We start from the raw sequence: 22,622 nt of genomic DNA, 5'->3' as shown, positions 1-22,622 counted from the left end.
TGCTACATGCAGTGCTGCCCTGCTGCCTGGTTTCGAGGTCTCGGGGGCAGCCAGAGCCTTCTTTCCTTGGGCACAGTCTCTCTGTGCTGCTGGCAGCGGGGCCAAGACACAGCCCGACCCCCATGTGGATGGTGTCACTACCTGTTAGCTTTGAGGTCGAAGTTTTTGGTTTTCGTCTCTCTGACCTACATAGAAAGTTCAGCGATTAAGGAGTGTGTGTTTTAGAGAATGGAAGTACAGAAAATATCTCTGATTTATAGAATTAATTATACAAGGAGTAAGGAAGAAAAGGGAATTAACATTTACATTGCCACCCCATTTCACAGGAGGAGAAACTGAGGCTGAGAGATCAGGAACTTTTCCAGAATCCCGGAGTTAGTGAACAGCAGCATCAGGCAATTCAGAAATGAGAACTTGCCGTGTTGCAGACGCTAAGGGCTTTCCTTCATTTCGTCCTCGTGGCAGCTCTTCGAAGGAGGCACTGACATCATCCCCATTTCACAGATGCAGAACCTGAGGGCAGACGAGACAGTGAGCTTCTCAAGTCGGGGCGATGCTGGGACTCGGGCCCAGGCCCCCGGCTCTCGAGTCTTCACGTCCGTGCTGTCGCCTCGGGTGCTAACACTTTTTACAGCGTTCTGTCCAGTTGGATTCACTAGGATATAGAGGAGCGTGACCGATAACTTAAAGTATCCAGATGACTGTCATTTCTCACATCCTCCCTGTCCGCCTCCTCCACACCCCTGTCACTCCGGTTCACCTGGAAAGCTAGAAATTATTCCAGGGATCCTGTTTTGAATGTGTCTAGAACTCCCCTTTGGGGCTTATTTTGAGAGCATATAGCTCATCATGTGGACTGTTTTCTGAGGAGAAAAATTTGTCCTCAGAGGTTGGGTTGGATTTTCTTTGGAGCCAGCAGAGTGTCATTGGAGCCAAGGCTGATGAATTAAATAGAGGTATATAATTTTCGGGTTTAGGAAAGTAGCTATAAAGAATAGTCTAGTTTACTAGCCATGAAGTGTGCTCCAAACTGGGTGTGGTTGACAGTGGCAGTGCTGGTTAACAGCAAACTTCTGCACAGGCCCAGAGTCAGCACGGTAGGCTGGGCGGGCCGTATGGTCTCTGTGGCGACCGCTCAGCTCTGTGGTTGTAGCTCGTAAGCAGCCACAGACAGTATGGAAGCTGCTGGTTGTGGCTGGGTCCCAGTAACTTCATTCGTGGAAATGATTCATATCATTTTCACATGTCATGAAATTATTCTTTTGATTTTGTTTTCAACTGCTTAAAAAGGAAAATCCGTTCCTAAGCTCAGAGGCTGATAGAAAAATGGGCGGTGGCTGGATGTGGCCTCCCTGGTATGGGCTGCTGTGCCGGCGAGGCTGTAATCCCCAGCCCGCATGGGGCTGGCAGGGCCAGTGTGTGCAGCCAGTCTGCGTGTTTGTAGACTGTCGCCGTGAGGAGCCATGTGTGCTGATCAACGACTGGGGCTAAAGGTGGCTGAAGTGTCTGTAGGATTAGCCTCTGCTGTGGGCTTCCGGTTAGTCTTTGTGATGCCGAGTACCCTTCCTGGAGTGCTTGATTTCAGTTAAAGATTAATCCAAACTAAGTAACACACCGTCTTGGAAGTATTTTAAAGTAGACGCCTGAGACTGTTGTTTTCTGAAGTTTGGCCTCGTAGGAGGAGCAGAGCTGGAGAACGGGGTGGTTCAGGGAAAAATACATGTTTTTTAATGGCAGAGACTTGAGCATGTTTAAATGTTGATGGGAAGGTTCCAGATGAGGAGGTTGATCGTATGGGAGAGATGAATGATGGAGAGAGGTTCTGGGAAGGGAGCCAAGGCCAGTGCTGAGTGGGCCTCGGATGGGAGGGCCCGAGGGGGCGCTGGGTTAAGGTGCGCACCCACAGAGCTCAGCTCTCTGTTCTGGCCCTGCTCCCTGGTCTCAGGGCTCTGGGGCCTCCCCCTTTGCATGTCTCTTTAGCAACCTTGGACTCCGTCATCCTTGGCTGCCCTCTGAGTTCGGGACCAGTAGAGAAACAGGCAGGTGTCGGAGTGGGGCTGACATGATATCTGCTCCATCACTGGAAAAGCCTTGAACTCGGAGAGCCCAGAGTTGGCTCTTTGTGTCTGCAGAGCCTGCCCTGGGGCCCACTTGAGGGGCAGGAATGGAGTGAGAATTCCCTTGGCCTGTGGCAGCTAGTTTCAAACAAGAGAGAGCAAGTAGATTACCTTTGGTAATCTTTATCCTGGTCACCAGTCCCAATTCTCCCCTCCTGCAAATGTGGGGCGGAGTAAGGGACCACAAGCTTCTCCTTCATACGGGACACATGTGCCTTGTTCCTGGGCCAAGAAGGGTAGAAGGGCAGAGGTGGGAGCGGAGCTCCTCTCACAGACTGAAGTCAGCCTCATTCTCTGAGTTACGTTGTTTTGTCATGGTCTGCTTACCTGTTTACAGGGCCAACCATCATGTCCTCTGTTGTATCTTTAGCATCTAGCACAATGTGCGGCACATAGTAGGTGCTAAATGTATAAGTGTGTGTGTGTATATTGTGTATATGCATATGTATATATGTGTGCATGCATATGTATATACATGTGTATGTGCACATATGTGTGTATATGTGTATGTATGTGTATATGTGTCTGTATATACATAAATAAATTCCTGTGGCATCCTACAGATTTTTGATCCGGTCACATACTTTGTAGTGCCTAAATTCTGTAGCGAGTGATTTGTTGATTTAAAATGTGACAGCTAACTAGAACTAGGCTCACAGACCCTGCATCAGCACCCCGAGGAGAGCTGGGCCGGTCTTCTGGTGCTCCAGTAACGCACAGGCAGTGCTCCTTCGGTGGTGGCTGCCTCCTGGTGGTGTAGGCAGTGGTGTTGGGCGAGAAACCCCAGTTATAAGCTCAGTGATGCGGGGTTTTGTCTGAGTGACAGAGGCCCTTAGCAGGTGACGGTGAGTGGGCTGTTGAGCTGGGCAGGTGTGGTGAACAGCTGGGCCTGGGCTCCCACATCGAAAGCAGATGGTTTGCTTGCGTGGAGTTCTCCTCCGGCTGTCCGGCTGCCCGGGAGTTGCAGGGAGCCGCACCTGTGCCCTGTGCTCATGTCGCCTCTCGCTCTGGCCGGCGTGATTCTCTTCAGCTTCGAGGGCCTCGGAGAGAGACTTGGGAGATGCCATGTGTCAGGCTGTGGGCTGCTGTCATTTTCTTTTTGCCTTTTGCTCACATTCAGCCCAACCGGAAAATTCTTTGCTTTTCCATCTAGTTGAGGTGCTCTCCCTTTTTGCCTTTTATAAAAAACAATTATTTTTTTCTCTTAAATGCTTTAAAGGTAACATATTCAGGGAAAAAAGTTAAGATCAGTTGTAATCCTACTACCCTTGCACAAATTAAAGAAAAATTCCCATGTTAATTTCCAAACATATGCACATATTTTGATATGCTTGCAATCAGTTTGCAATTAGGATGTGCTGTTATACCTGCTATTTTTGCTTAACTGCTGTTTTTATGTTTATACCTGTACAGATATGCGTACTAGGTAGTGTGTTTTAAGACTGTTTATATATGTAATACTTATGTATAATGGATACATTACACATATACATTATGCACATATATTTCCTGTGGATACATATGTATTATGTTTATACAATAGCATTTAATAATGCTTAATATCTCTAGTTTAATATGGGCCTTGTTTAATAGCTTCATAACATTCCATCTTAATTTGTTAAACCACGTTTCTGATGTTGGACATTTAAACTGTTTTGGTGAAGAAGGGAGGATTGCACTGGGAAGTCTGAAAATATATTGTGTCATCCAAGTGCCTACCTCTTAGACCTGAATAAAATTCCTCCAAAAAAAGGTGCCCATTGGGGCCGGCCCCGTGGCCGAGTGGTTAAGTTCGTGCGCTCTGCTTCTGCGGCCCAGAGTTTTGCTGGTTCCGATCCTGGGCGTGGACATGGCACCACTCGTCAGGCCACGCTGAGGCGGGGTCCTGCGTAGCACAACCAGAGGCACTCACAACCAGGATATACAACTCTATACTGGGGGGCTTTGGGGAGAAGAAAAAAAAAGAAGATTGGCAATAGATGTTAGCTCAGGTGCCAATCTTTAAAAAAAAAAAGAAGAAGAAAAATTGCCCGTTAAAAATCCTCGTTACCTAATGGATCTATTCACAGCCAGAACAGTCTCCATGATAGCTTCTGTCCTGCAGGTTCACAGAGATGCCGAGTCACAGCTGGTTTTGCAGGAGTGGAAAAAGGAAAGAAAGGAGATGAGGTAAGAGCCGCCTGTTTCGAATGCAGTGAATCCGCCACCTGTCTGCCTGTGCTGGGTCCACCCACCTTCCCAGGGCTGGCCCGAGGCATGCTTCGAAACATCCTTTTCTAGCTTGCAGGCTTCTTATTACCAAGAACCTGCCATCTGCTGTGAGTGGTGTGTGACATTTCCTTGAGGCAGCGGTGAGCTCCGTGGCCCCTCCTGCCCTTGCCTTTGAAGACCACCGTTGAAGGAGCTTTCCCCTCCCATCCCTCCTCCCTGCCTGCTTGACTTTCCCATTTGGGCAGCTGGTGGCCGGTTGTTGGTAATGCTGGCCGCACCGTGTGGCTGCTGGGACAGCATGCGAGGTGGGCTCTGACCCACAATGAATTCTTGGGCTGCTACAATCTGCGTGCTTATTTGTACCCATGGCTATTTCAGGAGTATGTGCACACTCAGTCTCAGAGTGTTTATTGGTGAAGAAAGCCCACCTGCTGTCAGAGAAGTTTGGTGGGTTTGCCTCTAAAGGAAATGGTTGTTCAAAAGAGGCCTCGTGGACAGTCGTGCTTCCCTAAGAGGATGCTCTGTATGTGGACCGTTTCCCTGACCATTTCTACTCTTGTGCCTGGCCCCGTCTCCCCTGGGCACAGCTGTCTCGGTTTGGAAGGTTTGGAAGAAGCTGTCACTGCCTGGGTCTGGCCTCTGAGCAGTGGGCAGTCTGGTTTGGGGGTGGGTGTGGAGAGGGGGCAGACTCCACCCCTCGGGGCTGCAGAAGCCCCAGCCATGTTGAATCATCCTTCCTCCTCCGTCTCAGGGGTTGCTGTTGGGGGCCTTTTCTAACTTGATTATTATTCTAACATTGGTGTAAAAATGTCAGGTGAGAGGCTGATGGGAAGAAGCTGTATAATGTGATTTGACTCCGTGCCTCACGCCCCAGCTGGCTGGACCTGTGTCCTGCACTCCGGGGACCTCAGATTATTAGATGAAGGAGCCATTTCACCCGCCAGAGGTTTTGTTTTGGATGCTAGTCTTGAGCAACCACCTAGCTCAATGAGATTTTTCACTCAAAGTTTAAAAACCATTTATGCTGCTCCACCCACCAAGCTAATTGAGTTCTTTTAATTTCCTATGTTTTTATTATCACAGCATCTCCTGTCACCTTATAACGACAGACTACTACCAACTAGTGGCTTTTCTCAGTCGTGTAAATGATTACATTTTCTGCTGTGTTTGTAACTCATTTATTAACAGTCAAGTGGTGTTTATCCATTTCGTTGGAATATTCTGTGTGTAGGGGTCCCAGCCATCGGATGGTGTGCATTGATTTATACACAGATGTGCACACGCACGCCTGCAGGGGCTTAGGGCCTGGGGTGGGGTGAACAGCCTTGCAAAGCGCTTGTAACCTAGGCTGCGAGGAGGAAGCGAGGTGTTTGAAGCTGTCTAATGGATGGTGGTGAATTATTTACATCACTATAAAATCGTCCTTAATTTCTCAGACACAAAACTACTTTATAGATTACAATAGGCTTTTATTTCTCTTACCTTAGTTCTCACTCTGACCTTATAAAAAGGGGGTCTTGATCCCGTTCTGTCAATGAGGGAGACTGAGAGCATTCTGCATCTCTCTGTACCTTCAGAAGCAGCTCCTGCCTCCTGTGTTTTGTTTGGAAAATGTGGTGTGCGTATTTAGAGGGCATACACATTGAAACTGGAGCCTTAAACAGTGTTCTCTCCGTCTGGCCTTAGTGGGAAAAGTGATCAGAGCTGTTTTGATGGACGGATGGACAGACTGTTTTCCTGATTAGAAGCCGGGGCTGCTCTAGGCTAATTTTCCTCTTAAATGAGTCCTATAAAAATGAAGAAGTCATTTTGATTTCGGTAACTTAAAAACAAATCTTTTTTGAATCATTCTCTGTTGCTTTCCTCTTTTCTTGCTTCTTCAGAGAAATGACCAAAAGTTTCTTCAATGCCCAGTTTGGAAGCTTGTTCCGCACAGACCAGAACCCGACCTACTTCCTGAGGCGCCTGTCGCGATTTGCCGACATCTACATGGCGTCTCTGAGCTGCCTCTTGAACTACGATGTCAACCACACATTCTACCCCAGGAGGACTCCCCTGCAGCACGAACTTCCCGCGTGGTCTGAGAGGCCCCCCACCTTCAGACTCCCCCTCCTGCAGGAGGCCCAGGCCAAGTAACCAGGTGCCCACCTGTGGAAAAAGCCAGAAACAGCGACGGCTCCAGACTGGGCGGACGTGACAGGGTTGACTTTGTGTGGCTATGGGTGTTGCTTCGGAAAAGACACAGATATGCCTTTTGATATTTATTTTGTATGTATGGAGACTACTCCCCAGGCGGTTAAGACAGAAGCCAGCAGCCCAGGTCCCGCCTTCCTGTACCTGTGGGGCTGAAGGGCAAGCTTCACCTTGAAACTCTCTGACCGGCCTTCTTGTTTACTATGGTACTGTGACTGGCGTCAGTTTTTCTGGAATGGGTGAGACTTCTCGATGCCGTGTCTGTATTCCAGCAGGTGACGTTTTGCTTGACTCTTCAGTGGAAAATGTACTGAACGTTCACAGGCCGTGCACTGGCAACTGCAGGGCCACAAGGACGTGCAGTGATAAACTGCGCGCAGAAAGCTTATGATTTAGTGAGCTCCACAATAGCAGAACGCGACATTCGGTAGCAGAGATGATCCCCAAACAGCAGTGTCCCCCAGATCGCTCTGCCCGAGGGCTTTGGCATCATTCTGGTGCCTCCCTTGAGAGGAGACAGCCTCCCTGGAAAGTCTCACGTGAGAAAGAACGAGAGATGCTGCAGGTCCTTGTCCCTGGATCGTCCTCAGTATCCACTTCCTGTGTCCTACCCCACCCCGGGGAAGGACAAATGGTGCCCATAGTGATGGGCGGGTTCGCTCTCTTCCCCAGAGAAGGAGGGTGAGGAGAGATGAGTTCTGGTTAAATTTCCAGCTAGCAGAACAGACACTGTAGAACAGGGCTGCGAGAAACGAGTGGATCAGAAGAGCAACGCGTTTGTGGTGGGTCTCCCAGGAGCTTCTTACAGCTGAAAAGGCCACGCGTGTTGGTTTAATGTGCTCATTAGAGGAGAGAAAATGAAACAGAAAAAAATTGTCCTTGTAATGAAATGCCTCAGCCATGACCCCCACTGGGTTCTGCTGGAATCTTGTTAGAACACATGCACGGCACACCAGAAACCCTCCTGGTCTGGAGGGCAGCCACAGCTGCCTGCCTCTCTCGTGGATATCAGCCGAGGAGAGGGGCTTGAATTCAGCGGGGGGCGGGGCCCCACTGCTTAGCCATCTCCCTCCCTCTCCTCCCCTTCAATTTCTTCAATTTCTTCGCTGTCGTGTTTGTGCTATTTTGGGAGTTTGGATGCTTTTCTTCAGGTGTCTGTGTTTAAGGTGGGAGAGGATAAAGGGCCTTGAAAATAAGAGAAAAAGAGTTGGAAATGACCCAGCTGTTTCTCATTTCTTTCTAAGGACAATGCAAGTGACACATATCTTCAAACCTAAAAGATGGCAGATACAGGAACGGGGCTGTGTGGAGTGCCTGCTTATTCAGCATTGTTAATGTATAGATGTATCAGAGGCAGCTGTTGATGAAACGCTAGCCCGGCATTCCATAGGCCTCCTTCCAGAATGTACCAATTCAGCGAGTAAGTTAAATAGCATGCTCTGTGATGCCGCTTGTTATAATGGCATTTTACTTGTGATGTTTTCTTGTATTTAACTCTTAATAGTGAAGGTGACCTTTTAGACCCCATAGACCCAACCAGGCCCCCTTTTGTTCTTCTCAATTTTATTATGAACACAGTGGTTCGTTCCTTGTTCGGAATGGGGTGAGCATTTTGTTGGCTGTGTTAGCTCCTAGGTGTTTGAAGCATCAAAGGGTATTGGAGACTGGCATTTACGGGGTGCAGGTGGATGCCCAGCACTGCTCTATGCTGGGGTCCTCCAAGGACACGCCACTGCTTTTGTCCTATAGTTTCTGCTTTGGAGAAGCCGACTGAGGAAGTGGGTATTTTTAAAAAAATTTCTTAGTTTTTATCCACTCAGATATTCATTGGATATCTCCTAGGTGCCAGTTACAAAGTGTTTTGTTTACTCAAGAATGAAGTGAACTCTTTTTAAAACCTGCTTTCTTTATGGGTAGGTTAGGTGATCTAAGCCTTTGGGGAGAAATACATTTTCTGGGTATGAATAATGAATTTTATGATTTATTACCAATTAAAGTTTCAGTCTCTGGGCCCCTGAACATGGTGGTGGTATTGAGAGCTGCCATGGGGCAGAAGCCTGGCATTGGTCTCAGCAGGGCCCACCGGGCGTGCGCCTGGCGGACTGCAACCCCATGCCGGGGCCTGGAGTGCGGGGCCGGATGGCCGTCTCCACCTGAAGGGCAGCGGCGTTCTCCTTGTCTGCACTTGAGAAGGACTTACTGTGTCGCTGTCACGGCTCTTCTGGGATTGGCCCACTGCACTGGGCGTTTTGTTCTTTCCCGTTTGTTCTCTGGTGTGCACGTTGATGAAAGCATTTTGGTACAAGGGAAGTGAGTTGGTTTTCTACCATTTAAACAATCAATTTGGAAAGTGCACATTGAAACATTTTCTGTTTTTAGCTTTGGTTAGACTGATTTTCTTTCTTTCTTTTTTTTTTAAAGATTGGCACCTGAGCTAATATCTGTTGCCAATCTTCTTTTTTTCTTCTTTTTCTTCTCCCCCGCAAAGCCCCTGCAGTATATAGTTGGACATCCTAGTTGTAGGTCCTCTGGTTGTGGCATGTGGGATGCCGCCTCAGTGTGGCCTGATGAGCGGTGCCGCGTCCGCGCCCAGGATCCAAATCAGCAAAACCCCGGGCCACCGAAGCGGAGCGCGCGAACTTAACCGCTTGGTCACAGGGCCAGCCCCTAGACCGATTTTCTAAGAATTATGTGAACGAAAATTCATAGTCCAGGAGCAGTCCGTGCCAGCTGTGGCGGTTCAGCAAGGCTCATGGTAGCCAGAGTAGGTTGCCTTGGAGGGGGCCTGTACAGCTGATGTCCCAGAGTTTCTTTTACTGATGAAACCTGGCTTTTCAGCTATTTTAGGAGCTTGGCTTAGAGCTCCCACTTTCCTCCTAACATAGCCTCTTTTTTTCCTTTTTTAAATTCTCTTCAGCTCATTTTCTGCTATCACCATGTGACATAAACCAACTGTTACTGATTTGGCATGTCTCAGACTAAATTACCAGTTGCTTTGAATGCGTCGGCCCACTTAATTATTGCAAAGGAGAAATGAGAAGTAATCTTTCCTCCGAGCTAATTTAGCTTTGAGTGAACTAAATGGCGTTTCCTCGCTTCCTCCCCAAAGGCCTTTTACGCAGTAGAGAGTGTGCTAAATAGGGGAATTGAATTCCTCTATGCCGAATGCTCGTTTGCTGCCAAAGATCCACTTGGGGGCCCTTGTCTAGAAAGCTCTAAGACTAAATTTGGCCAGAGCCAGGCTGCTGATTGCTCTCTTCAGCTGCTAGGGAGCTTATGTTTTGCCCTCTTAATGTTCCTTTCCTTTGGTACCAATTTCCTTTTTTTGTTTTCATTAGTATTTGGGAGTTTGGCTCCAAGTTCAGCTAACCTTTAACACCACTAGTGGGTTGAGGTGAGGAAAGGGGGTGAAGTTTCTCTAATGCAGCGTTCAGCAAACTTCCCCTGGAAAGGGCCAGATCGTAAATATTTTTGGCTTTATGGGCCACCTCTGTCGCTGCTACTCTAGGAATGGGCACAGCTGTGTTCCATTACACCTTGAGCGTCAGAAGCAGGCTGTAGGGTGGATATGGCCCTTGGGCCGTAGTTTGCCCACCCCTGCCATAGTGGGTTGAGTTGGTGACAATGACAGGATCACCCTGCTGAAAGCTGGCAGATGAAGGACCTCCCGGTTGGGTGTGGATGGTAGAAAGGAGTTCTGTAGGTGAGTGCCCCACATCCCCCAGGGCTGCTCTCTGCGCGTATGTTCATATGTGGCCAGTGGTAAAGTACCGTGTTCCAGCACGTGGCGTAACTGTCGTCATGTGTAATTGAGCTCCCAGGCCCGGGCACGAGTTGATATACCTCTCATTGCACTAGTTTGTGATTGTGCTAGTCGTGGGCGATGGGCTTGGCTGCCCAGATAACCCTTCAGGACCGAAGAAGGACTGACTCCCCCAGCTCCCAGCGGTGTGCTGGCCGTCCCAGCTGCTGGCCCTCTTTGGGAGTTTCCCCTGCTGAGAAGCCCTGCCTCCGACAAGGTCATGCCCCTTCCTGGAGCAGCCGGTAGCCTGTGACTGCCCAACTCTGAGGGCCCATCCCAGCTCCAGAGTCCCCCTGGGGTCAGCCGAGGCCTCTCTGTGTCTGCATGGCAGCCCAGCTCCTCCTCCTGCCAGCCCTGCTTCGCTCTCCCTCACCCCGTCCCTTCCCTTCTGTTGATACCGACAACACCGCCCTGTAGATTTCCAGCGCGCGCATCTCCATCCGCATCGTCCTAGGGAGCCCAGCCCACAGCAGTGCTTCTGTGCTCTTCTCGTTCTGCAGGCCTGAACTCTGACTTCGGAAACTGTTTTGTAATCATTTAGTAGAGTGACAAATGGTGCCTGTATGATCACATCAGGCACAAGAAATGCAAACTAGGTAGACTTACTATTTATTCTGAATGTGAATTTGCTATTTATTCTACATGTTGATTTTATGTTATATGATATGGAACTTACTGCCAAATAAAAGTTTGAATTGTATCGTCCAGTTTATTGTAAAGCATGTGTTTTGTGTGCTTAAGTTAGGGGCAAGGCCATACCAAATTCTAATATACCCAAAAAAGAGTATCCCCTGGAGAAGGGGTGAAAGATTCAGGGTTCATTTCTCATGCCCCGGACCCACCACCCCCAGGAAAGCACACTGCTTGTTTGCAGAGCTTGAAGACTGTAGTTAAGCTACAGATGGAAAATTGGGGGAGCTTAGCCACTGGTGGGCAGCAGGTGACCCATGTGGAATTTCTCTTCTCCCAAACAGTTCCCTCTTCGAGAACAAGAAGACGGTGATCCACAGGTTTGTCTGCACTCGAATTACCAGGAAAGCTGGGAATTGGAAGCAGTGTTTTAAGGGAAGAAAATACTGAATAATACTAAACTAGGAGTGTGTGCTATGAAGTCAGCTCACTACTGGGTTTTGGATAAATTTATAAGTAGCTTGAAGAGTTTATTTTTTAACTGTGTAAATGTGTGTTGAAATTCCTTAATATCCTTGACCTCTCATTGTGCCTGTCGCTTACTCTCATTCACTCCTTCCATGGAGAGCCTGCTGTTTTCCCTCTTACTCATGTGCCTTTTTGTACCTGTGAAGGTGGTAGTGGTGGACTCCCTAGGGAATCTGTCCTACATTCTTTTTGGGGAGCAATCTCCTGAAAACGCGGCATTGCTCCCGTCATGGCTTGTTGTCCTAGAGGGGATGGTAGCTGTTCCTCTGCCTGAAATGGGGACTTCTTCCCCTTCTTGGAGCTGTGAAAAAGCTTACTCTGGGGCTTCCAGAATTTTGGACTTGGCTCAGGAAAAGCCCCGATGATATGGAACAGTGATATTTGGGCCATGAGGGCAACAGAGAGGAGAGTCTGAGATCAGCTCAACCCAGCCTTTCCCTTCTCTGTCCCCAGCAGTGACTCCCAAGCCTGGCCAGCACTATCCCCTCAGGGGCAATTTGGAAATGTGTGGTGGGTGGGTTGGAGGATGCTCAGATGTCGCACTCCTGGCATTTTGCAGGCAGGGACATGGTGTGGTAGACATCCTGCGTTGCACAGTGAAGAACTGCCTGGAGCCTACACATCACTGTAAATTCCAGAACATTTTCATCACCCCAAAAAGACACCCTGTACTTCTTAACAGTTAATCCCATTCCCCACTTACCCATTCTTTGGTAACTGCTAATCTACCTTCTGTCTCTGAATTTGCCTATTGTGGAAATTTCATCGAAATGGAATCATAGAGTATGTGGTCTGTTGTGTCTGGCTCCTTTCACTTAGCTAACATTTTCAAGGTTCATCCATGTTGTTGCACATCTCAGTACTTTGTTCCCCTTTAGGGTGGAATGATATTTCATCGTGTGGATATATAATTTATACAAATACACAATATGCAATTTGGTTATCCATTCATAAGTTGATAGACATTTGGGGGTATTTCTGCTTTTTGGCTATTAGGAATCATGCTTCTGTGAACATGCACAGTATATAAGTTTTTGTGTGGAACTGTTTTCATTTCTCTTGCGTATACAACTAGGAGTGGAGTTTCTGGATCATATGGTAACTCTTTGTTTAACTTTTTGAGGAACCGCCAGACTGTTTTCCAAGGTGGCTGTGCCATTTTATAAGGCCCCCCAGCAACATATGAGGGTTCCACTTTCTCCACATCCTTGTCAACACTTGTGATTGTCTGTCTTTTTGATTATAGCCATCCTAGTGGGTGTGAAGTGACGACTCATTGTGGTTATCACATCTTCTTAAAATTAATGCACAAACAAGCAAACAAAACAATTAAGAAAGAATTTGTAAGGCAGATTTTGGCTAATTGAAAAGGCCATAATTAGCCCTAATAAGTGGATTTTACCTTCAAAGTTTGACTCCTCCTGTGGCAAACTGTTGTTTCTCAAAACACTAGATATATTCTGTTGACTTTATTTCTGTCTCATAAACATTTATCGAGCACATTTCCTGGGCCAGACACTGGGCTGGGTACTGGATACACATGCATGAGGCAAGTCCCTGCCCGCGGAGCTTACAGTATAACAGGGAAACAAGACAAGGCCACGTTACTATAGTGTTGGGTAGAATGTACTAAGTGCCACCTAAAGGTACACAGGAGGGACAGCTGAGGGTCAGGAGGGAGACCCTGGGCTCGTGGGTGGATTTGACATGGCCCCTCACCCACAGAAACTAAATAATCCCCCAGATGAACCAAAGAACATGAGGTATGGCTTCTGAGTGCTTCCTACTGTGAAATGTTGAAGGACCTGACATTCCCAAAAGGCACCTGGTGCTGAGGATTCACAGTTGACAGCCTGGTGAGGCCGTGGGTGATGGCTGACTGTAGCCTGCTGAGGCCGTGGGTGACGGCTGACTGCAGCCTGGTGAGGCCGTGGGTGACGGCTGACTGTAGCAGGTCCGGGCCCTCACAGTGCCCCCAGGGGGTCACTGCTCTCCAGCTGCTGGTCTTCAGAGTCCTGGAAAAGAGAGGTCTGTGAAACACGCAGAGGACGCACAGGACCAGCTTGTCGAGCATTTCTTTTGGCCACTGGTCTGAGGCCTTGATGGGGTTCAGGACACGCTACCCCAAAATATGGCACCTTGGCGTACTAAGTATCTTAAGCTGAAGGAGTTTTTAAAAACAGCAGAAGCAGGAAGGTCTCTGTGACCTGTTCCCCTGCCCTTCTTCCCGGAAACAGGTCATAAAACTCCCATGTGAAAGGTGCTCTCCTGGGACCAGGAGGAGAGGAGGCACTCATCGTCAGGGGTGGGGAATTTGCGGCCAAGAAACCTGTACAGACAAACCTTGTTAACCCCCTCCCCTCCTGGTTACTGCTTCACCACTGACCACCCCCAGCCCACGCCTCTTTGTCTTGTCAATTCTTCACAGATGTATTGTTTCTTTGTCTAAAATGTATACAAGCTTCCTGCTTGGGTCACTTCTTCTGGTCTTGGTTCTCTTGTGAAGGCTCCCATGTGCATGTCAACATTCAATAAAATTTATATGCTTGTCTCTTGTGAATCCGTCTTTGTCAGCTTACTTTTCAGACCCAGCCAGGGACCCTAAGAGGGTTGAGGAAAACTTTTTCCTCCCCTACAGCCTAAATGATTCTTCCCCAAGTGCCCTGTGAACACACGTGCGGTGGGAGGGTCCCTTCACGCTGCTTTCTGACGGCTCTTGCTGGGAGGCAGGATGATACAGTGGTCACGGCCTCCCGTTCTGGGAGAGGCTCAGTTGTTTGAAGGTGTGTAGCCCTGGATGAATCATTTCAACTCTGCTGTAGTTTTCTCATCTACAAAGGGTCCTGACAGCATTTACCTCACAGGGAGCTGTGAGGATTCAATTAGATACTACATTAAGGAAGGTACAGGTACCCCACAAAAGGTGGCTGTTAATAGGATTACAAAAAACTCCTTTCGAGTTGAAAATTCATTCTGAACCACGGTGGCTCTTGAGCATTTGAGAGAGTCTAATCAGAGGCCGTACTCCAGAGGCAGCCACCCCAAGCCTTCCAGTCTGTAGCTCTGATCAGCACAGAAGCTTTGTTAATTAGCATACTGGATGTGTTCAAGATGTCTGGATTGGCTGTAGATACTGTATAGTCACCCCCACCCTTCAGTGTAAAAGCATGAGAACCTAGCACATCACTTTTTGGAATGGTACCCTCAGCTTAGGATTCCTGTTACTGGAACAGTTTTGCCCCCCGCTCTGATTAGAAGGTTTAGCTGACCCCTCCATCTAGGATGCTCTCTTGCCAGCCTCAGCAGAATCTTTCATGCATGGGGCTGAGAAGGTCTGGAGAGCATTGAACAGGCTGGATAACTTTTTTCTCCTCCTGTTTATTTTTATTTAGTTTTCTGGGTGAGGAAGACTGGTTGTGAGCTAACATCTGTGCCAGTCTTCCTCTATTTTGTATGTGGGATGCTGCCACAGTGTGGCTTGATGAGCGGTGTTTAGGTCCATGCCCAGAATCTGAACCTGTGAACCTTGGGCCACTGAAGTGAACACACGAACTTAACCACTACGCCACTGAGCCAGCCCTCCCCTTCTTTTTAATTGAGGTTGGGTTCAACATAACAATGCTTACAGAAATAAACTATTAGTTAATAAATGCATGCTAGCTGAACTTATGTGCAATTTGAACTGGAAACTTTCACATGGGTTTGATTGAAAAACAAAATAGGATTTATGATCTGGTTATTTTTCAATCTATTGCAAGTATATGAAATCTGCTACCACAGGTACTAAGAACCACAAGATATTTATGTTTGGTACCCTGCAGAAAAATAACATCTGTTACACTATACAGGCTTAAAAATGGTGCAATAGAATATTTCTAATGTTTCAGTGCCAACCTAACAAAAATTCTGTCACCATAATATAGTCTTGCGGGGGGAGGGGCAGTGTAAGTCCAGGCACAAAACAATTACAGCAGCTCTCCGGCTTTGGTTGCTACTGCACGAGGGTTCTAGACCCACACATGCCAAGGTTCAAGTAATTCCTGGACCTGAGTAATGCTGTCAGCTGTCTGCTGAGGTACAAAAGGACACTCAGCGTACTGGCTATTAACTTTTCCTATTTTTATATTAAAGGAAGAATTAAGTTTTATCCCTAGCTTCTCAGAACTGGTAATAAACTACTGGCAGGGTGTACCTTGCACATTCAGCATGAATAGGGTACCCTGTTTTGGGGTCCCCCTGAGTTGAAGTCCATGCAGGCCCCATCTAAGCTCAAGGATCACTAACTCTAGAACAATGGTCCTTTTCTGGAACACCATCGTGGAATATGCACCTCTAGATAGAAAAGACCTCATCAAAGGAACTTAGCTCCCAAGGCAAGAAGCAGCCCTGACAGCAGGCAGAAAAATCTCGATCTACAGTGTAAATATAAATTTAAAGCATTGCTAAAGGGAAAATACCTTTTTAAGGCCTCATGTCTTATTTTGCACTGTCTGCCTCATAAATGTTTGCGGCAGAATTCAGCCCAAGATTTCTTCTGCTTGTGACATGTCCACCCGGTCATGAGGTTAGGGGTGGGCGACCTCTAGTTCTCTCCTATCCCTAATTGTTGGAGCCTTCTGCCGTCTGCCCAAAAGAACCTAGGAATACAGAACAACCACATGGCTTCCTTCAGCTTGCAACACTGGCTTTTACGCTTGTTGCCCCCAGACACGTTCTAGAAGTGAGCTTTTCTTGGTGCGAAGCTTTCCACCGAGATTTGCTGAAAGACCTCATTCCCCTGCATCCGGGCTGGTAAAAATGCACACTCACTGAGAAGGGGTCGTAGGAAGGTTCTGGAGGTGCCGAAGTCATGCTGTCATACAAGGGGTTCGAGATATTCTCGGGCTGCTGCTTGCCAAGAGCTGTGACACTGATATCCTCTTCTGACTGCGGGGAAGGACAAGCACAGGGCTCAGCACCAGGATGTCCGCAAACAGGAGCTCTCATCCAAGATGGCAGGTAAAACAAGCCACGCTCCCACCTCCACCTGCAGGAGCCTTTTCTTTTAGCAAACAGTCCCTTACTGAGATCTGACACACATATAACAACAGGCACCAATCTTAAGTGACTTCTTAATATGTGACCACCACCCAAACCAGCATAGAGGGCATTTCTGTCCCCTCAGGAGGTGCTCTCGTGCTCGCCAATACCCAATCCCACACAGGGTGACCACTATTCTGACTTCTGTCACCCTGGAGTGGTTTTGCCTGTCCTTTAATCCAGCAAGTACGCTTGTGCTGAAAAGGATGTTTTTGACATTGGCCCCTAGAGCCTATAAATATGCAGGTCATGTGCTCCAAGGGTGAATTGCTGCTCGGGGGCTCCGCCCAGTCTTTACCAGCGTGGCTGGAGGAGGCAGCAGGAGGAGAGGGCGGGCTGGGAGGGGTAGAAAGCACACAAGGGAGGGCACTCAGCCACTGTGCTGCTGCCGACCCTGGTCCCCAGGGTCACCCCACTGTCAGCCGCGCACCCCTGACCTGGATGTGGGCTCAACAGTTCACATGGGGGAAATGTGTTTTGCTGGCTGAAGCATGAGGCCTCTGGCTGTGCAGGTCCCTGACCCTGTCCCCACCCTCGCAGTCAGCCTGGAAGCTCATTCCACTCATGGTGGGTGCCTGTTTCGTGAATCCTCCGAGGTGCGCGTGCTTCCTGGACCCCTGGTGCATTCACCTCCAAGCCAAACCCTTGGCACGGAGGCTGGAGGGTCTGTGCTACTGGCAGCCCGTCGCCCTTCTCCCCAAACCCTGTCTCAGCCAGGAGGAGGGGCTGGGAGCTGTCACTGCTGCTCCTCTGAGGGGCAGAGACCCCATGCAGGAGACAGGAAGTGTGTGCCAAGTACTCAATTCCTGAAGCCTCCAGTCAGTGGAAGTAGCCCTGAGTCAGGGGCTGGATTTCAGAGCGGACCCCAGGACCACGTTCCCGTTTTTCTCTCTCTCACCTCAAAGCGCTGGAAGCCAATGCTCCTTCGGTTTAGTCGAAAGTAAGAATATGCAGCCAAAGCGATGGCTCCAATGGCCAGGACAACAGCAAAGAATATTCCTGCTCCCAAGCCAGTGTGGACTGCAGCCTGAACACGGAGAGGGGAGGGGTCGAGACTTAAAACTGGTGACTTCCCAAAAGAGGTGTGCTTTCCAGAGCCCACCCCATTCTTGCTGGCCTGGGGCACCTTGAGGCCAGTTGGGCTAAAACAATGATGAAATAGTTAACATGGATCTAGCCCTTACTACTGCCAAGGACTGTTCTAAGCCCCTTAGATGAAATAATTCATTGAAATGTATCATAGACCAGAGATAGGGACAATTATTATTATTTCCATTTTTTATGGAGGGACTGAGGCACAGAGAGATTAAGCACTTGCCCAATATCATACAGCCAGTGAGTGGTAGAGATGGGCTTTAAAGCCAGCCTGGCTTTGGAGCTTATGCACTTAACCACGATGCTGTGGAACTTCCCACAAGCCAGCTGTGGTCACTCCTCCCTCACACTTTAGAACAAAGTTAGAATACTAAGGACACCACCACTGCCAACAGCCAACCAACTACCTCTTCTATAGCATGTACTCTGTGCCAAGAACTGTCCTAATTATTTTATATTTATTGACTCATAGTCCTCCCAAGAACCCAGTGAGGGAAGTATTATGACCCCCATTTTGAAGATGTGAAAAGTAGGGCTCAGAGATGTTCTGGGACTTGTCCAAGAACACAGCTGAGGAGACGGAGGGGCCAAACCAGAGCTCAGGATTTTTCACTCCCCTCCAATGGTTTCTCCGTTGGCATCCTGCCCGTTTCATTCAACAAATGTTAACGGTGACAGGCGTTGTGTTACTAATGCACAGGAGTGGGGGTGGGATGAGCCAGGGCGGGTCATCCCCGAGGCCAGCTGCCATGCATCTGGGGAGGCCTCTCCAGTCTCCAGAAGAGGGAGGTGGACAGGACTTCCAGCAGCCGTTGTTGACCTCTTGGCGAGTGGCCCCCACCAGGAACCCTGGATACTCACCACTGGGGCGGGGGGTGCTTTTAAAGGTCTGGAGATGACATGAATGATCCCATTGGAGGCAAAGATGTCCCACTGCAGAATGGCTCTTCCATCGACAAACCTGGTCTCATTCTAGGGAAATGAGAAGAGGATTGACGGAAATCTGTGATCATCTGGCTCTCTCTCCAAGGGTGGGCAGCCCTTCCGAGGAGGGAAGTTGCTCAGTTTCCCCAAGGTCCCGGAGCCTGGGTTTCAGACCTATTTTCACTGATAGGCAGCATAGGACTTCTGCTCACTGCCAGGACACTCCAGAGCACATTAGTTGCCTTTGTGCCAATAACTTGATCTAAGAGCTGCAGAGAACCTAAGGGGTCATTCTGTCCAGCCTACTTGTCTAACAGACGAGGGTTCAGAAGGAAACGGTCTGTCTGAGATCACCCAGGTAGTACATGGCATACCCCATCCCTCCGGACTCCAGATCCGCTGCTCCGAACATTCCACCAGACTGTTAGAAAAGGGATTTCTAAGTGATCTAATCTCTTCCTAATCAAAGTGTGATCCACTGGCTTGTGATATGGGCGATCATCTGGGAGTTCATTGGAAATGCACAACCCGAGGCCCCACACCCCACCTGCCAAATTACAATCTGCATTTTAACAAACCTGTAGGTGATCTAAATGCCTGGTAAAGTTTGAGATGCACTGGTATAAACTACTAATATTCAATAAAAGAAATCATTTATCAGGTAAAAATAAAAAAGTAATACTCATTTGGCACTTGCTACACATCAGGCTCTATTCTTGCATATCACAAGCCTTGAATCACTGAATCTTCACAAGAGTTTATGATTTTGACATTATGGTTGTCACAGCGATCATGACCACCACCATCATCACCACCATCACTACCATCATCGTCATCAACATCATCATAACCATCACTATCACCACCACCATCACTATCATCATCAATACCATCACCACCGCCATCACCACCATCATCACCGCCAGCACCACCATCATCGTCATCATCAACAACATCATAACCATCACTATCACCACCACCATCACTATCATCATCAATACCATCACCGCCGCCATCATCATCAACATGATCAACATGTTACCATCATCCCCATTTTTCGGATGAGGGACAAAGAGAAGTTGGATAACTTGCCGAAGTTCCTACAGCTAGCAAGTGACAGAACTGCTTTTCACACTAGAGTCATTTGACTTCAAGGCTCACATGTCAATGCCTGGGATAGATGGACAGTCTGACAGAAACAAAGGCGGAGAATCAGACAGCTTTAAAATGGTTTCATTTACAGTCCCTCATTACCAGCTTCTAGGGCTGGTGGTCACTGGTGGCTTATTTCCCAAGGGGTGAGGCTGCCTAACAGTCAGTGTGGTGTGTTATGGTGTGTAGCTAATGCTACCCCCTATCTGCAGGTTTAGGGTGTATTTTCACCTAATAATCATTTCCATCTATTAAGCACCTACTGTATGCTAGAGATTTGCATGTATTATCTTCAATTCTCCCAATAAGCCCAGAAGACTTTTCATACCAGTTGGTGCTGGTCCTGGCTGGAGGTGATGAGCAGCTGGCTTCCCAGCCTTGTTCTCAGGATGGTACCATTGACAAGGTCATTGTAAAAAAAGATGCTGACATTGGTGAGATGGTGCTCGATGTCCCGCCCAGACAGTGTCTGAGAGGAAAGGAGAAACATAAGAATGGTCTTTAAAGGCCAAACAATATTTTTCGTTTTAATGATAAAGAGGACACAGGAAAAAAATCACTTCTCATGCCCTTGGCTTTTCTGCCTCCATGTGGAGATCAGGAAATGTAAGTTTTTCTTAGGCTTTTGGTGGTCTGGGCTCTGCCAGAGGCTACCTCTGGCTAGGATGTGGCATTGAAAGTCATCTTTATGGCCTAAGCAGAGCTTCCCAATGGTGTCCTGGAATGAGTGGGTCCCGAGGGGGTAACAAGTGGGCAGAGGTACTGCCCCTCTCAGCCCTCAGGTGGGGTAGGGCGTGGGGCTGTCAGAGCCTTCAGGTCAGCCATCTGTGGTGCGCTGAATAAACATGGCCAGTTCACTTCCTCTGTGCACCATGACACGAGCAAGGTTGATGTGATAGATTGAATGCATCTGTGGCCCCGGGTTCCTCACTGCTCCCTGTCTCCTTACCCTTTGCCGTGTAACTCTGAGGACCTTCCAGTCTGATTTTGGGCTCAGCCACGTGGGACAGTGGCATATCAAATGTGACTAGACAGGCTTGAAAAGCACTGGCAGGTCTGGCCTCGTTCTCACCACTTCCTGCCCTCGCCAAAAGAACATGCCCGGGCTAGCCTGCTGGAGGCTGAGAGCCCTGTGAGCAGAGCCCCAGATAGGCCAGCCTAGATGTGCCGATGGCCAGCCCATCTCAGGCATGTGAGTATGTCTGACCAAGACCAGAAAAGCACTGCCACCTGCCCTGCAGAGTGTGAGCTAAATAAACGTGTAACCACTGAACTTTGGGGTCATTTGTAACAGCCTTGTTGTGGTGGTAGATAAGCCATAGCTAGTCTGCAGCACAGACACCAGCAACCCGACTCACCTCATTTTCCGCCAGCCCGCTGTTCTGTGGCACGAAGAGGGTGCTGCGGATTGACAGGTTAGTCAGGCGCTTCAGGAATGCCTGGCCTCGGGCTGAGCTGTTGGAATAGGCTAGCACTTCCTGGGGAGAGGGAGGAAGTGATCAGATGGGCCAGCCCTGGTGTGTGAGGACCCGGGTGGTGGAGAGGGTCACAGGGCATCACCCGTCTGGGCATATTCCCGACATTAGCCCCAACTCAGGCTGCCACCCCTCTGCTGTTTCTTCTGACTCCCCCTCAGAGAGTTTTAGGAGCACTTTTCCTTTTCCACGAATCCTATGGCTAAGTCACAGCCACATCACAGACCATTCTCAACATGGCGGCCTCTGCAGTCAAGTGAAATGTTAGTCAAATCTTGAGTCACCTCTTGTTAAACCCTGCAATGGCCCCCACGTCACTCAGAGGAAAAGTCAAAGTCCTTACAACAGCCCATGAGCCCAAACCATCTGGATGCTGTTGCTCCTCTGACCCCACGCCCAGTCGTCCTCTCTCTCGTTCACTCTGCTCCAGCCACACTGGCTTCCTTGCTGTTCCTCAAAACTGCCCGAAACACTCCTGCCTTTCATCCTTTGCCCGGCTCTTCCCTCTGCCTGGAATGCCCTTCCTCCGAATCGGCATGGCTGACTCCCTCTCCTCTGTTCACACTTTACTCAAATTTGCCATCTTCTCACTAAGGCCTTCCGTCATCACTCTGTGCCTGATGGGGACTGTGTGGTGCCCCCACCCCCTCCCCCCGCCCCCCCTCTGCTTTTTCCTCCATAGTGTATATCACCTTCTAGCATTCAATACTACTTACTTGTTTATTGTGTTTATTGTTTATTTTGTTTATTTTTTCACTGATATATCTCAGCACATAGTGAGTACTCAATACATACTCACTGAAAACGTTTTAAGAAATCACACTATCCAGTTCAACTTTGTCATTGTCCTGATAGGACTACTGATGCCCAGAGCAGTTAATTAATTTGCTGAAGGGCGCACAGTCAGTGGGGTTTGTTCTGACACTGTCTTTTCTCTGAAATGCTGTTACAAGCCATGCTCTCACGCAGCAGAAACGTTGGTTTGGGTGTTTATCTTTAGAGTATTTACAGTAACTCTGATTTTTAGACCATTTAGATGGATACCTTTGGTCTGTGGGCAAAAACTTATCATTTTGTGGTCCTTTGTCTAACTTCTGCTCTGATCCTGCAAGCCCTGTCCTTATGCTCAGTGCCCCCTCCTTAGTGTGTCCTTGACCTTACTAAGCCTCAGTTTCTTTAAAATGGGAATAATAGCAGAAGTGACCTCATAAGACTGCATGAGGATTTATTCCTTCTGACAAGTATTTATTGAGCTCCTACTGTATACCAGCCACAATCAGAGACAATCCTTTCCCTTATGGAGCTTACATTCTGTGGACTGGTGCAAAGTGCTCTGACGGGCTCAGGACAGTGTCCAGTGCAAAGTCAGTGCTCAGGAAATGTTAGCTCTGGTTGGTATTATTCTTAGCTCTGTTC

The 22,622-nt window shown here is 48.4% G+C and overlaps 2 protein-coding genes across 5 annotated transcripts in view; one reads left to right on the top strand and one right to left on the bottom strand.

Moving 5' to 3' along the window:
* Window positions 1-11,030, top strand: part of NT5DC3 (5'-nucleotidase domain containing 3) — a 93,107-nt gene extending 82,077 nt beyond the window's left edge. For both annotated transcript variants that reach the window (XM_070600747.1, XM_070600746.1), the window contains exons 13-14: window positions 4,222-4,286; window positions 6,212-11,030. In XM_070600747.1, coding sequence (XP_070456848.1) covers window positions 4,222-4,286; window positions 6,212-6,464 — 318 coding nt within the window. In that variant the 3' untranslated portion in view covers window positions 6,465-11,030. The remainder of the gene's footprint in view (window positions 1-4,221; window positions 4,287-6,211) is intronic.
* Window positions 11,031-12,935: 1,905 nt separating this feature from the next.
* The window catches only part of STAB2 (stabilin 2), a 147,771-nt gene continuing 138,084 nt past the window's right edge, over window positions 12,936-22,622 (bottom strand). Inside the window, exons 64-70 of one of the 3 annotated variants that reach the window (XM_070600742.1) lie at window positions 21,090-21,209; window positions 20,060-20,200; window positions 18,517-18,627; window positions 17,459-17,587; window positions 16,291-16,407; window positions 13,409-13,496; window positions 13,279-13,375 (exon numbers count right to left, since the gene is read on the bottom strand). In XM_070600742.1, the coding sequence (XP_070456843.1) occupies window positions 13,446-13,496; window positions 16,291-16,407; window positions 17,459-17,587; window positions 18,517-18,627; window positions 20,060-20,200; window positions 21,090-21,209 (669 nt within the window). In that variant the 3' untranslated portion in view covers window positions 13,279-13,375; window positions 13,409-13,445. Of the gene's footprint in view, window positions 13,497-15,941; window positions 16,119-16,290; window positions 16,408-17,458; window positions 17,588-18,516; window positions 18,628-20,059; window positions 20,201-21,089; window positions 21,210-22,622 lie in introns of those variants that run through there. The other 2 variants (XM_008526302.2, XM_070600741.1) reach the window with 2 other exon arrangements.

Source organism: Equus przewalskii, chromosome 29, assembly GCF_037783145.1.
Source record: "Equus przewalskii isolate Varuska chromosome 29, EquPr2, whole genome shotgun sequence".
NCBI lineage: Eukaryota > Metazoa > Chordata > Mammalia > Perissodactyla > Equidae > Equus > Equus przewalskii.
The sequence above is the reverse complement of the archived record's forward strand: the minus strand, read 5'-3'. Positions and strand labels throughout refer to the sequence as shown.